This window comes from Sylvia atricapilla, chromosome 7 (genome assembly GCF_009819655.1).
Source record: "Sylvia atricapilla isolate bSylAtr1 chromosome 7, bSylAtr1.pri, whole genome shotgun sequence".
Classification (NCBI taxonomy): domain Eukaryota; kingdom Metazoa; phylum Chordata; class Aves; order Passeriformes; family Sylviidae; genus Sylvia; species Sylvia atricapilla.
Window position 1 is genome coordinate 19,208,628 of NC_089146.1, and position 14,208 is coordinate 19,222,835.

Consider the following 14,208-nt stretch of genomic DNA (forward strand, 5'->3'; position numbering starts at 1 on the left):
AACCATTCTCAGCATCTGGGAACTTTAGGGTGGGATGGGGAAAGCACATCATAATGCCGTTTCTTGACGAGAAGCAACTCTGAATTACTCTTTGTTTTCACAGTGGAACACCCTTTCCTTATTGCTGTAAGAGATAATATAATTTACGGAATTTCCCTGAACCCTGAGGAGAAGACAAATGATGCCATGGTTCCAATAGCAGGAGTTCAAAATGGTGTTGATGTTGACTTTGATGACACTGAACAGATGATTTATTGGGTTGAAAATCCAGTAAGTTAGGATTTGTGTTCAAAATGTGCACTTAATTTTTTATTTTTAAAAAGTGTTTTGGACTGAAATATGTTAGCATTGCTGGTAAGAATTTTGATAAATAGAAAGGAATGGAATAGAAGGGTTTTGTTGTTGTTGTGGCATGGTGTTTGTAAACAAGTAAAGAAACTTCATCTCTTTTGTAAAGTAGCTCTTATTTTTGTCAGCAGAAACATCTGATTAATGTTTTTTCTAGCTTGGAGACATGAACAGGAAATACTGGAAAGCATTGACAGACCCACACTCAGCGCCTCTGTGCTACAGTCCACTCTCTCTTCTCTCTTGATTTACTCATCAATTCTGCAAACACAGCCAGAACTCTTCTCAGTGTTCTGGGAGCAGTGCATTCGACAGTGACACCTAACATTAGAATCAATGTCTGTGCATTTAGTCTGAGAACTTCATGAGGTAACATCAGAGAGAGGCATCTTTCCCTTTAAACAGAAAATGGTTGCAAACTCACAATAATTTCCAGGTAGCACATATGAGGCTTACTGATTTAAAAATTAATTTGAACTAATTTCAATAGTTGATTTTAATTGTTTGAGTAATTGCTTTTATTGCTGGTCCTGAACTAAGAAATTACATGTGTTCCATAAGGCTAACTTGTCAAAAAAACCCAAAACCAACAACCAAGCAACCCAAACCAAACCAAACCAATAACAACAAAATGCCAATACCCCAAAAAATCCCAAACCATAATTTTTGTGGATGGACAATTCAAAAGGAAAAAAAATCTCTGGTAGTCTGTGAGACAGCTGTGATAGGAAATTATAGATTCTACTGATTCTGCAATATGTCTTCTCTCTTGGAAACTTAAAAACAATTCTTTTTGTCAAGAAAAGTTGTAATTAGGTCTTTGAGAAGTATGATTCTGGATAAGGAGATTTCTGTAATTGTGTTTTAACAGAAACAATTCATACAAACTTGTTTTATTTCATCCACACAAGATTTTTGCTTTATTCCCCAACCTGCTTTCTTTATATTTTCCAGCTCTGAAGTAAATAGAATTTTTAAATAACTTATTTTAAAGTGTATTCTATGCCACTCCTAAAAAATTTCAATTTGTTTAATTATTCATTTTTTTAAATTAGAATGTTTAGTTCAATGATGTGTTTAAACAGACCTATTTAAGCAAACCTTTGCCCAAGAAACTACTGAAGTACTTGGGCATGTTTCATCTTCCCTGCAGTCTGAAAAAATATTCTTGACAGATGTCAGCCAGCAGATACTGGTGATGTATACATTAGTGCAGGGGGTCAAGGGCTGATGCATCCATTAACAGCAAGTTAAATCATGGCAAGTGAAATGGCAGGTGCCTTTGCAGGCTAAGTGTTAGGTGTTGGCTCTGCTTTAGGTGAGTCTTGACAAAGCCTGACAAATGTGTGCCTCTGGGCTGTGCCCCCAACTGTATCCCTGACCTGCAGGCCTCAGGCTTGTTGCTCCCAAACAAATGAGAGCTGAGACACCTCTGTCAGTCATGGATCACCCTCTGAAAAAAAGATATTTCTCTAGTTTCTGTGCTCCAGTTTTGAATCCTGGTGCTGCTCTATCTCTGCCTCTGCCTTCTCCATTCTTGAACTGGGCTAATGTTAGAAAAGATTGCAGTATAAAAGAAGTGCTAGTGTAGTTGGAGTAGAAGAATGTTTTCTGCTCTTAACATTTTTTTAACTTTTGTTACATTTTTTCCTAAGGGTGAAATTCACAGAGTGAGGTCAGATGGAACCAACAGGACGGTCTTTGCTCCAGCAGCTGTTATTGGTGCACCTATTGGTTTAGCACTAGACTGGATATCTGCAAACTTGTATTACACTAATCCAGGGACACAGTCAATTGAGGTAATTATTTAAGAGGGACAGCTCGAAAAGAAGAGCCTGGATTTTTCACTGTTATGTATACAGGTTGAAATTAGTAATATTTATTTAGTGAAATCTTAAATTATATTTATTATAAAGTGCAATCTGACTGTAGAAAAATATTTTACAAACTTGAACAGAAACTTAAACTTGAAAATAGTTAAAAAGAGTGCAAGTGGTATGCTCTGGACACTTTATAGATCTATCTTGAAAACTTTTGTTGCGTATAAATCTCTCTTTTTGTTTTCTCCCTACAATTCCTTAGGCTTCTAGTGTTTGACACACAACATATGTGATGGCTAGAGTTGCTGTTGTTACTATCCTTACTTCAAATCAATGATCCCAATGCAGTGCCTCTGATAGTAAAGGAATGCTGCCCTTGAAGGCAGTAAGATTCATTCCCAAATGCTTTGATAACATATTATGTAGCTTTCTGGAGATGAGCAGTCTCATGGTATGTGAAGGATAAAATTGTCATTCAGAGTAGGGAAATGGAGGATAAGTAATATACAATACAGTAATGACTGTGAAGAAACCCAGTCATTATTGTTCTTGTTCCAAAATATAAATGCCTGCTATTAAATTAAGGGGCATGTAACTTGAGCAAATGAAATGGGATGCTTCTTAAATCAGAATTTCATCAACCCATTCAAGCCTTGAAGATATTACGGAAACTGAGAGATTAACTATTTTTATACCTAGGATCATTACTCATTACATTGCCAGGTTCTGAGTGGCAAGCAGCTCCTTCAAGGGGCGCATGTTAGAGAAGGGAGATGGTTAGAGCACAGGACAATATGCTTTTTCTTCATGGTATTTGAGAAAGTCTTCTGCAATTTCAACAACTCCATGTTGATTTAGGCTTCATTCCTGTAATTTCAAGATGTACCATAAGTTCTATATTGCATGGTCTGATATGTTCAATGTTTGCATAGGTCCTGAAGCTGCATGGTGAGATAATGTACAGGAAAACACTGATTACCAATGATGGCACCTCTCTGGGAGCTGGCACACCGATTGGTTTGGCAGTTGATCCAGCAAGAGGGTAAATTTGCAAAACTGCTGTTGTATTTGCTCATGAGTATATTCTTCATATTTTTCTTGGGTTTTAGGGCTTTTAGATTTCATCCTGGATTTGACATGCTTTTGTTTGTTTCGTATTTGTGCAGAATTTATTTACTCTTTTTAAGCTGTAAAAATATAAGTGCATAGCCTCCTAAATTATTACATAGATGTTTGTCTTCCTTCATTTACAATGTGCTTGTATGGTACCATTTTTTAATCAAAAATAATCTCAGAAAGTTATGATTGTGAAAAAATCTCTGAAGAATGGGAACCCAGAATAAAGAGAACTCTGAAGTTTTTCTGCAAAATATCTTGTGATGTCTGACTTGAGCCTAATAGAAAGACATATTATGCAGGAAAAATGTCACATGTCAAAAAGCATAGCACTAAACTTAATTTTGCTTCTTGTTCCCAGAAAGAAAAATTTGCCTTTTTTCTGTTTCATCTAGATTTTTTTCCTGACTCTAGTTTTAATTGAAAATTGAAACCAAACCCATTGTGAAATATTGAAGCCATCTGTGAAACAGAATTATTATTCTCCTTCTTTTTTGTTATATCTGTAATACTCTAATGCATTTACCTGCTGATGGTATCATGGGACAGCGATACAGACAAGGTTATGGATTTCTAAAAATTAATTAAGAGGCATTCCTCTCTTTCAAGAGAAGCAGGTGTTTCTCTTTGTCGAAAGAACAAGCATTCTTCTCTTTCTCAAATAAGCTCTTTTTCATTGTGGCTTGATTCAACATGAGCTCTGTTCAGCATGTTCTGAATCATTTGACTGACAGAGGAATTGGATTTAAGCATATGTTCAAGTGACTCTGGTCCACTGATTTCTCTTGCCAGTTTTGCTAACAGATCTGATAATGTCTGTTACAGGAAGTTGTACTGGACAGACCAGGGAACTGACAGTGGAGTCCCAGCAAAGATTGCCAGTGCAAACATGGATGGCTCAGACATACAAACACTCTTCACTGGCAACCTGGACCATGTAGAGTTCCTTACCATTGACATTAAGGAACAAAAGTTGTACTGGGCTGTCACAAGCACAGGCATGGTAGGAGATATTTCTTTAATAAATGATTCTTTACCTGTCTCTGCCTCTGTGGTTCACATGAGTGATTCAGCTACATCACTTTTCTCTTATAAATGGGAGTTGCAGGACCAAGCAAAATCTGGATAAGCTGTTGTTATTAAACACCATCAAAAGTATAAGATCAGAAATCATATACTACCTGCCTTTTCTTCCTACCTTGTACCTAAAGATTTCATGCACACAAGAGATTTTAGTATCATGCATTACATTTTCATTTTATATTATAACACTGAACTGTTAGTATAAGAAATGTAATCTTAATCTTTAAAATTATTTTTTAGATTGAGAGAGGCAATATGGATGGTACAAATCGTGTGACTCTGGTGGTTCATCTTTCTCATCCCTGGGGAGTTGCTGTGTACGGTACATTTCTGTACTACACTGATCGAGATTATGAAGTAATTGAGCGAGTTGACAAGGCCACCGGTGCAAACAAAGTAGTACTGAGAGATAATGTCCCAGGACTGAAGAGCCTACGTGTGTATTACAGAGACAGTGAGTATTTGCTAGAGAGGTGTTCCAGGATATTCAACTTGCAGAAACTTGAACCTTCCTTAGAGACAGAACGTTTGCTCTTTCAAAGGAAATGCTTTGATTTGGCTTTCAGGAAAAGTGTCAGAAGCGTTTTGCCTGGTTTTAGTAAAGACATACTCCAGTATCTAGTTAAGGCATCTATTGGCTCATGTAGTTTTACTAAAGTAGTATTGGCTAAGAAATTTTGTTACTTTAGCTTCAAATTTGTTTTATCTGAGTGTTGGCCCCATTGATCTTGGATGACAAGAGATCAGTAAACCCATTGCTAACACATCTGTGATACAATGTATAATAATGACTAGGATCATTATTTTTGTCAGGTGATTGTTAATACATCATACAAGTGTATGAATTTGGGTGTGTGTCCATGGGTGTTTGTGATGATACAGTTGAGATTTTTGTTTTGCCATGTACGTCTTTTGCAGATTCTGCTGGTTCCTCAAATGGCTGCAGTAATAATATTGGAGTTTGCCAGCAGCTTTGCCTGCCTGTACCTGATGGATTATTCTCCTGTGCCTGTGCTACTGGCTTTCAGCTAAATCCTGATAACAGAACCTGTTCCCCATACAGTTCATTTGTAGTTGTTTCTATGCTCTCTGCAATTAAAGGATTTAGTTTAGAGACATCAGATCACTCTGAAGCCATGGTACCACTTGCAGGAAGAGGTATGTGAATATTATAATAGGAAAACCTCCTGTCATGCCTAGTATTTTTGCATTTCTTTCTAGCATAGTGCATATTTTAAATAAGTTACTTTAGCTAAAAATCATTAATTAATACTTTTCAAAATATTTCAGGACGAAATGCACTTCATGTGGATGTTCATATGCCTTCTGGTTTCATTTTCTGGTGTGACTTCAGTAGCACAGTTTCTTCTCAGAATGCAATACGTAAAATTAAACCTGATGGTTCTTATTTTAGAAATGTTGTTACAAATGGAATAGGACGAAATGGGATCCGTGGCATTGCAATTGACTGGGTAGCAGGTAAGCACAACTGCATTTAGGAGAATGTTATTCTTTACATATTATAAAATTTTTAGGCTAACATAAGCAGAATTTAATGGAACTATTTTGAATGGAAGTGCTGTGGTTCTAACTTGTGGTTTAATGGTCTGATTTTAAAATACGAGGAAGTTATGAATGGCTCTTACATTTATATATGTGTAAAGGTGAAAGTTTATCAGAGAAGATGTATAGGGCCTTTTCTCTCCTGATGCATTAATATTTATGTAGGCCTCTCTTCTTGTCTGTACACTTGTATGGAGCTGTATATTACCATTGTGAAAACATGGTACCAGATGTACCAGAGAAGAATGCACACAAAACTGGTCTTATGACATTGTAAATAAGAAACGACTTTTCATCTATCCTCGGATTACTGCATACACATATTATAAGTTATAATGAAAAGTAAAAAAAGGAGAAAAAAATTTAATCTTTTCATATGTGCACTTTGTGTTCCTATTTAAACATATTAGAAATTAATTCATATACTAACTCTTGAGAAAGTATTAGTCAACAATCGCCATTAATACTTTACTTATATATATATATGTACTGTATGTATGTTCTGCAAAAGTTCTTCAGTTGATTGATAGGCTTGTTGGGATGAGTTTTAGGATAATCGTCTGCTGTAAACACTTAATTTAGTTCCTGTATACAGTCTTGTGCCATAACATGGATTTCCTAGTCGTGTGTTTTAAAAGGCAACTGTACTACTGATACACATGGAAATCCATGAGGATTTAGAAATTAATTGACTACTGTCAGTTTTGCTGTCTTCTTTCTAATTCATCAGATTGTAGTCAAATACCTTATGCTTCCAACTACTAACATATTTATGTTGGCTATTCATTTTGTGGTTTTGTATTTTAGCAACTTGTGTTTCTCAGGTATTGGTGCTAATACTAACTTTTTCTTTTCTGATTTGTTTTGGTTTGGTTTTTTTATACAGGAAATCTTTACTTTACAAATGCATTCCTGACAGAGACTTTTATAGAAGTTTTGCGTTTAAACACAACTTATCGCCGTGTGCTTCTGAAAACTACCATAGACATGCCAAGGCACATAGTGGTTGACCCAAAAAACAGATATCTCTTCTGGGCAGACTATGGGCAAAATCCTAAGATTGAACGTGCATTTCTTGACTGCACCAACAGAACAGTTCTTGTGTCTGAGGGCATTGTCACACCTCGTGGGTTGGCCATAGATCACAGCAATGGCTATGTTTACTGGGTGGATGATTCCTTAGATATGATTGCAAGAATTCAGCCTGATGGTGGTGATGTTGAAATTGTACGTTATGGCAGTCGCTATCCAACTCCATATGGTATCACTATCTTTGGCAATTCCATGATCTGGGTGGATCGAAACCTGAAAAAAGTCTTCCAAGCCAGCAAGCAGCCAGGCAATACTGATCAGCCAACAGTAATAAGAGATAACATTAATTGGCTAAGGGATGTTACAATTTACAACAGTAATTTCCAGTCACGTTCACCCCTTGATGTCAACAACAATCCTTGTTTGGACAACAATGGAGGTTGTTTTCACCTCTGTTTTGCCCTCCCTGACATTCAGACACCGAAATGTGGTTGTGCCTTTGGAACACTAGGCAGTGATGGCAAGAGATGTTCCATTTCAACAGATGATTACCTGATTTTTGCTCTTGAGAATGCCCTCAGAAGTATCCATCTTGATCCTGAAAACCACAGTCCTCCCTTCCGCGCAGTCAATGTCTTAAGAACTGCTGTGGCCCTGGATTTTGACAGCATAAACAACCGAATATATTTTACACAAAGTTATCCTTCAGGAACAGGAAGAATCAGTTATGTTAGTATTTACTCAGCAATTGGCTCTCCAACCGTAGTTGCATCTGGTAAGTGCACTGAAATATGGTACAAAGTAATCAGCTTTTAAAAAAATGACCTGCAGCACCTACCACTAGCTCAACTGGTGATTTTATGCTAAAGGTCAAGGTCGACCACTTAGTTAAGATGTCTTATAAAATGCTCTTTTTTCTTCCTTATTTTTTCCTTTTCTAAGATTCTTGTTTCATCTTGATTCCAATGAAATGGAAAGATAAAACTGGATAGATATTATTCTGTATATAAAATGATACATAATAAATTAAAATTGTATGTAATAAATTAATATAATGGAGTGAGGGAGGATTCCTGCTACTCGAAGAATAGCAATCAGAACTTAAATCTATGTGAGGGAAAGGTCTTCGCAAGACTATTGTGTACCCAGGTCTGCCTGATTCCCAAGTATTACTACTCCAGGTCTTTAAATGGATAGATCTGCACTGATGCCAGTGGCATTTCAAAGAAGTCTTTGGTGTAGCCAAATTATAATAGATGAAGAGTGCTGCAGTATCTCAGGAAACCATGCTGAGCTTGTGTGTGTTTGCTTGCATGTGCCTAAGACCTGGGGACTCCAGATGGCATAGCCTTTGACTGGATCAACAACAGAGTTTACTACAGTGACTACCTCAATCAGACCATCAGCTCGATGGCTGTGGATGGATCAAACCGCACAGTGATCGCCCGGGTGCCGCGACCAAGAGCCATTGTGTTAGATCCCTGCAGAGGGTACGTGTTGCGCTCTGTTCTGGCTGCAGGTGGAACTGCAATTTAGACCTTGACAGAGACTGCCAGACACTTCCTATAACCCTAACCCTTTTTCTGTTGTATTCCTTGAGTGCTTCAGAAGAATTCTTGTTTCAGTATCAAAACATTTCCTGAAAGGATGGGGTCATTACTGTGTGATACTGTGCTTTTAATTTCATTTCCACTTATACTGTGTTATAATTAAGAAAGATAAGAAAGAGATTAACTGACTTTACTGGATTTGCTTAGGAGCTGGAAAATGTTTTCTGAAGTTCACTGCAGTGGACCCCAGTGATCCCTCTAGAAGACTCCACTATCAATGTGAGCCAAAATAGATGATCTTTTCCTGTAGTTTGACAATGCACGGTTCAGTGAGGGACACCAGAGTGGAAATACTACCAAAAGCAGAATTTGTGAGTTTTGATTTATGAAAATATAACCATGTTATTGGCAGGTATATGTACTGGACGGACTGGAGTTCAAATGCAAAGATTGAACGAGCTACACTTGGAGGAAACTTCCGAACACCTATTGTGAGCACAAACTTGGTATGGCCAAATGGACTTACCCTGGACTATGAAGAACAGCAGCTGTACTGGGCTGATGCAAATCTGTATGTATTGATAACACAGTTGTTGGTTTACATTTGGTTAATATTTTAATACCTCTGTTATTTATTTTTTCCTCATTTCTTAGCTGTTTTCCAGCATTTCAGTTGAATCTGGTACTTGACATTATAGAATGTTAGGAGTTACTTAGTAGCAATTCAATGTCACGTTTCGATATGGATGTGAAACTACTGTGCAATAAGAAGTTATATCATGTCACACTGTTGATTTTTTTTCTCTGCTTTATGCATTTGTATCAGCCATAAGTTTATTTGTCTTACATGCAATTCAGACAGAATACAATCCCAGTAAACATTTTACAGTATTCATTGCTCACAGTTAATGCCTCTCGCCTGTGGAATTTGGCCTGATATTTTTGCTGTTGCCTAAGAGACAGAGCTCTACCCTTGAATTTATGCCACAGAGTTTCTTCCATCAGCAGGAAAGTTTTAAAAAATAGTTTAGTTTTCTAAACATCCGAATACACCCATGGTCTGGGAGAGACTACTGCAGCAATCAGATCTTTCCCCTCTGATTCCTTCAGCGTAGGAGTTCTTTTTCAGATTGCTTTGTTTTATCCGAAGAGTGTTCTCTGTAATGTAATAAATCCCATGGCCTGTGCCTCTATGGAATCTTCTGGGAAGAAGGTGGCTCTTTGGATTTATCTGCATGCAAGAGGGCAAGACACTTGTAATGGGATGTCTATTTTAAGAGGAATTCAGGATGTCAAAAGAAACATACACTTTTCTGTTTCAAACTCCAATTAATGGAGGTAGGGGAGCATAGCAGCACCCAAGATACTAGTGAACACTACTGAAATGCTGGATGTCAGTTGCCGGACTAATTAGAGCATGGTTTTATACATAAAAGACTTCTTAAAAGACTTCTTTTAAGATGTAATAATTTCTTTGTTATTGTAGGCAGAAGATTGAGAGATGCACCCTCACTGGTGCAAATCGTGAGGTAATTGTTAGCACTGCTCTGCATCCATTTGCAATGACAGTGTTTGATCAGCACATATATTGGACAGACTGGAACACACGAAGCATTTATAGAGCTAATAAGTATGATGGTTCAGATCAGATTGTAATGATCATGAATCTTCCACAAAGACCAATGGATATTCATGTCTGGGCAAAAAGTAAGCAGCAGCAGTGTACGAACCCTTGCAACCAGTTCAATGGTGGCTGCAGTCACATCTGTGCACCAGGTAAGCCGTTATGCTTGATGACTATAAGCTATTACTGTATTCCTGTATTAGAGTTTAGACTATAACAATTCTAGTCACATGGGGGCAGCTGAAATATTTCTTAGTGTTCACAAATTTTTAATATCCATTTTATTTTTAAATGCAGTCAAAATGATTGCCATTTAAGATCATGGTATTTCACCAACACACTTAGGGGTTGTGTCTGAGAATCCTCACAAGTAAAAATATGGGTTTCTCTAACTTAGACCAAAGCATTGTTTTCTGGGATTTAAACTTTCCTTGGATGAGACATTAAGTAAGTGCTGCAGGATATGCTTACCTTAAGAGTATATATTCTTATTGTATACTGATCGGATGTTTCCTACATAACATTTTAAAAAGTTATGGTTGCTATTTCTCTATTACATAAGTGTTACAGAGCTGTTTCATATGTTGTAGATTTTTTGAAGTTATGACCCTTGACTTTGAAAAAGGTCATTCAGTGCCTGTTTTCCTTTGTAGCATCTTAAATGCTATTAAAGAACTGTCTTGCCTGAAAACAACTCAAACTTCTCATTAATTTTGAGAAACACAGTTTGTCTACTGTAAGAAATTTTGAACACCTGTTTTGATTTTGAGGGATAAAGTCTCAGTGGATATAGCTGTCATATTTGAAAGCATCAGATGACATCTTGCCACCACTAAAAAGACATTGGGACAACAAACAAAGTACTAAGATATGCCAAAGCCTGATTTCAGTTGCTCTAAGAAACTCTGAAATAACTTTAGTGGGTTTTAAAGGGTTTGCATGTGCTTAACTGAGATAAAAGTCCGGCTAAGTCACCACACCACTACCTAAGTAAATAGATGATATAGGAGTTATGAGAATTTCTTTGCCTTTTCTTGTGTGTTCTATGAACACTTTCCTTAAACCCTATATAAAACATCAATTTTAATTTTTTTTCCTTTTTTGTGTGTCCTATTTTTATTTTTTTAAACTGTTAAACATAAATTTAGGCCCAGCTGGTGCAGAATGTCAGTGCCCCTCTGAAGGTCATTGGTATTTAGCCAATAACAACAAGCATTGTATCGTGGATAATGGTACCAGATGTGATACTGGTTTCTTCACATGCCTTAATGGACATTGTATCTCTGAGCTGTGGAAATGTGACAATGACAATGATTGTGGTGATGGCAGTGATGAGTTGGAGAGCGTGTGTGGTAAGCATTTAAAATAACTGCTTTAGAAAGTATACTCTGTCTTGCCTGTTCTGTAGTCTCTGTCACCTTTACAGCGTTGTGGTTGTGGATCTTATGACTGTTGCTTGGAAATGACCCCTTGCTTGCTCACAGATTTGAGGTCTGAATGACTAGTGGTTTGCTTTAGAATCTAGAAGCACTGTAGTATTGAATTTTTGTCATGTATAGCCAATTTCTAATTTTTTAATTCAAGTATGTATTTTACTTTTCATGCAGTCCGTTTTGCAGCTGTGTTTGCCCTGGCAGGTAAAAATATTGTGATTTTAATTGTTACTTTGCCAGAGAACTTGGATTACATTTTATCCACTTTTGTTTTTTCCTTTTTAATTTCCTGCAGCTTTCCATACTTGTCAGCCAACGGCTTTCACCTGTGGCAATGGGCGATGCGTACCCTACCATTACCGCTGCGATCACTACAATGACTGCGGAGATAACAGTGATGAGCTTGGCTGCTTGTTCCGAACCTGTGACTCCAGCACAGAATTTACTTGCAATAATGGAAGGTGTATATCCCTTCAGTACGTCTGCAATGGAGTAAACAACTGTTATGACAATGGCACGTCAGATGAGAGGAATTGTCGTAAGTTGAGCCTTAGTATCTAGTGCCTCTTTGAGTCTGACTCTCTAGACAAAGGAAGAGGGAAATGTGGTTTTATTTGAAGAAATCTTACAAAATCAGCAAAATGGACAAAAGTTTTTAAAATTTACATTACGAGTACTGTTTAGTGCTTTTTGAAGCAAATAGAATTGTGAAATCAGGTTCTGGAACACTCTAAGATATTTAGATAATAAATATTGCTTCAAGTAGTCTGCCTTGAAGCAAAAAATGCTCATGCAGTATGTAATGTTAATTCTTGTGAGTAATCCCATGGATTTCAAAAAGATTATTTCAGATAACTTGGATTCAGGGTTTATATTTTTGCAGGATTAGCCTGGAATTTGACAATGGCTTGTTACTTTGTCATGCTATATTGATTTTACTATATTTAATAATCAGGAGTGTATATTGTGATCCCATAATGGCACAATTTAAAATTATGTGCCTTACAAAAGTTATCAGTTATGTTTGTTTTCTTTAAGATGTAAACTGTGATTAGTTCAATATTGGCTATTTTTGCAGTTCATGAAAATAACAGCATAACAGTATTTAAAATAGCTCTAAAGAACTTCTGCTTTTTTTCCTCCCTCCTTAAAGCGGAGCGTACGTGCCAGTCTGGTTATACAAAATGTCAAAGCACAAATATTTGCATTCCTCGAACATATTTGTGTGATGGTGATAATGACTGTGGGGATATGAGTGATGAGAGTCCTACTCACTGTGGTAAGTTAAGAGAGTTAAGAGGGCCTTTGTTACTTCTCTGGTACTTCTATAATTTATTCCACTGCTCTTTTCTTTTAATATAACTCCAACTGTTTTCAAAACATCTACTTTTGTAGTACTGAAGTTATATATGCATGGTACTATTAGCTCCTAATTATCTAAACAATGCTTTTATCTAATAAAAAGGATGATATATTTTTGCAGAGTTTTAATACAGCATTTGAGGATTGTTCCTTTTGCTTATTTTGATCTGTGTATTTTATTGTTTTACAGGGTGTTTGGCACTTAAGTATTACAGAAAGCTGTCTTTTTCCGTAACTTTTAACATTAGAGTATTTTTCCTGCTAACCGAATTAATTTGTCTATAGTCTCAAATTTCTTTTAGATCTTTCATGTGGTTATGTATGCTTTAGAATATGATTCATTGTTCATTGTAGCTTCCAGTTAGAATATGGAAGTGCCTGATTTTCAATCAGCCTTAATTATAAACCAGATTAACTTTGCTAGGACGTTTTTATTAGGTAGAAGTTAGGTAGTACTTTCCCCATATAAAATATTATGTATCAATTTATAAAACATAATCAATATTTTCAGGTTGTGATATATATATATATATAGTGGCCTTGTCAAAGGCCTATATATATATATATATAGTGGCCTTGTCAAAGGTCTATATATATATATAGTTGCTTGTCAAAGGTGTGCTTTGTCCTTTCTACTGTTTATGTCCCTGCTCAATTACTAAAATTGAGAAGTGGTGAGGGCCAAGGAAGAGGGAGAGAGAGAATGAAAGAAGCACCAAGATATTAATGAGCAATAGTTAACTGTCTTTGATTTCCATTGTTAACGGCACAGAGCAAGTTAAAAAGCCAGACTGAATCCTTCTGGTATTTTGAAACCATCAGAGGGTACAGGAAAGTATTGGTAACTACTGAAGAATTTGTCAAAACCCCCTATACATGCCAGGATCAAGGGGCATGGCTGAAGTGCAGAGAGTACTTGCAGAATGCTGAGCTGGAGCTACTCAGTGTTATGATTTGTTCTTCACTGCCATTAAGATAAGATTCCTACCAGCAAGTGAAAAAAAACTGGTAGGAGAAAAATTTTCAACCGTGAGATATTATTTCCTTAGTGCACATTTTGCTTTCCTGTAGAGCACTGAGTCTGTTATGCCTATGTTACATGATTATGTTTGAGTACTGGAGAAATTAATATACTGTGCACAAATCATGTGCACAAATCTCAAGCATAAATGTAGAACATGTGTACAATTGCTGCATGCAATCCAATTTCCAGGGCAAATTCTAGCTGATATATGTGCCCAGGGAGAAGATTATGCCCATTTTTTTGCATACAAATA

At 36.7% G+C, this 14,208-nt stretch overlaps 1 protein-coding gene across 1 annotated transcript in view; it reads left to right on the forward strand.

Moving 5' to 3' along the window:
- LRP2 (LDL receptor related protein 2) overlaps positions 1–14,208 on the forward strand; it is a 97,826-nt gene that overhangs the window by 46,414 nt on the left and 37,204 nt on the right. The window contains exons 31-44 of the mRNA XM_066323258.1: positions 104–270; positions 2,004–2,147; positions 3,101–3,210; positions 4,110–4,287; positions 4,608–4,821; positions 5,286–5,525; positions 5,658–5,846; positions 6,817–7,737; positions 8,287–8,452; positions 8,925–9,083; positions 9,999–10,288; positions 11,285–11,488; positions 11,865–12,107; positions 12,723–12,848. Of these exons, the coding sequence (XP_066179355.1) occupies positions 104–270; positions 2,004–2,147; positions 3,101–3,210; positions 4,110–4,287; positions 4,608–4,821; positions 5,286–5,525; positions 5,658–5,846; positions 6,817–7,737; positions 8,287–8,452; positions 8,925–9,083; positions 9,999–10,288; positions 11,285–11,488; positions 11,865–12,107; positions 12,723–12,848 (3,351 nt within the window). The remainder of the gene's footprint in view (positions 1–103; positions 271–2,003; positions 2,148–3,100; positions 3,211–4,109; positions 4,288–4,607; positions 4,822–5,285; positions 5,526–5,657; positions 5,847–6,816; positions 7,738–8,286; positions 8,453–8,924; positions 9,084–9,998; positions 10,289–11,284; positions 11,489–11,864; positions 12,108–12,722; positions 12,849–14,208) is intronic.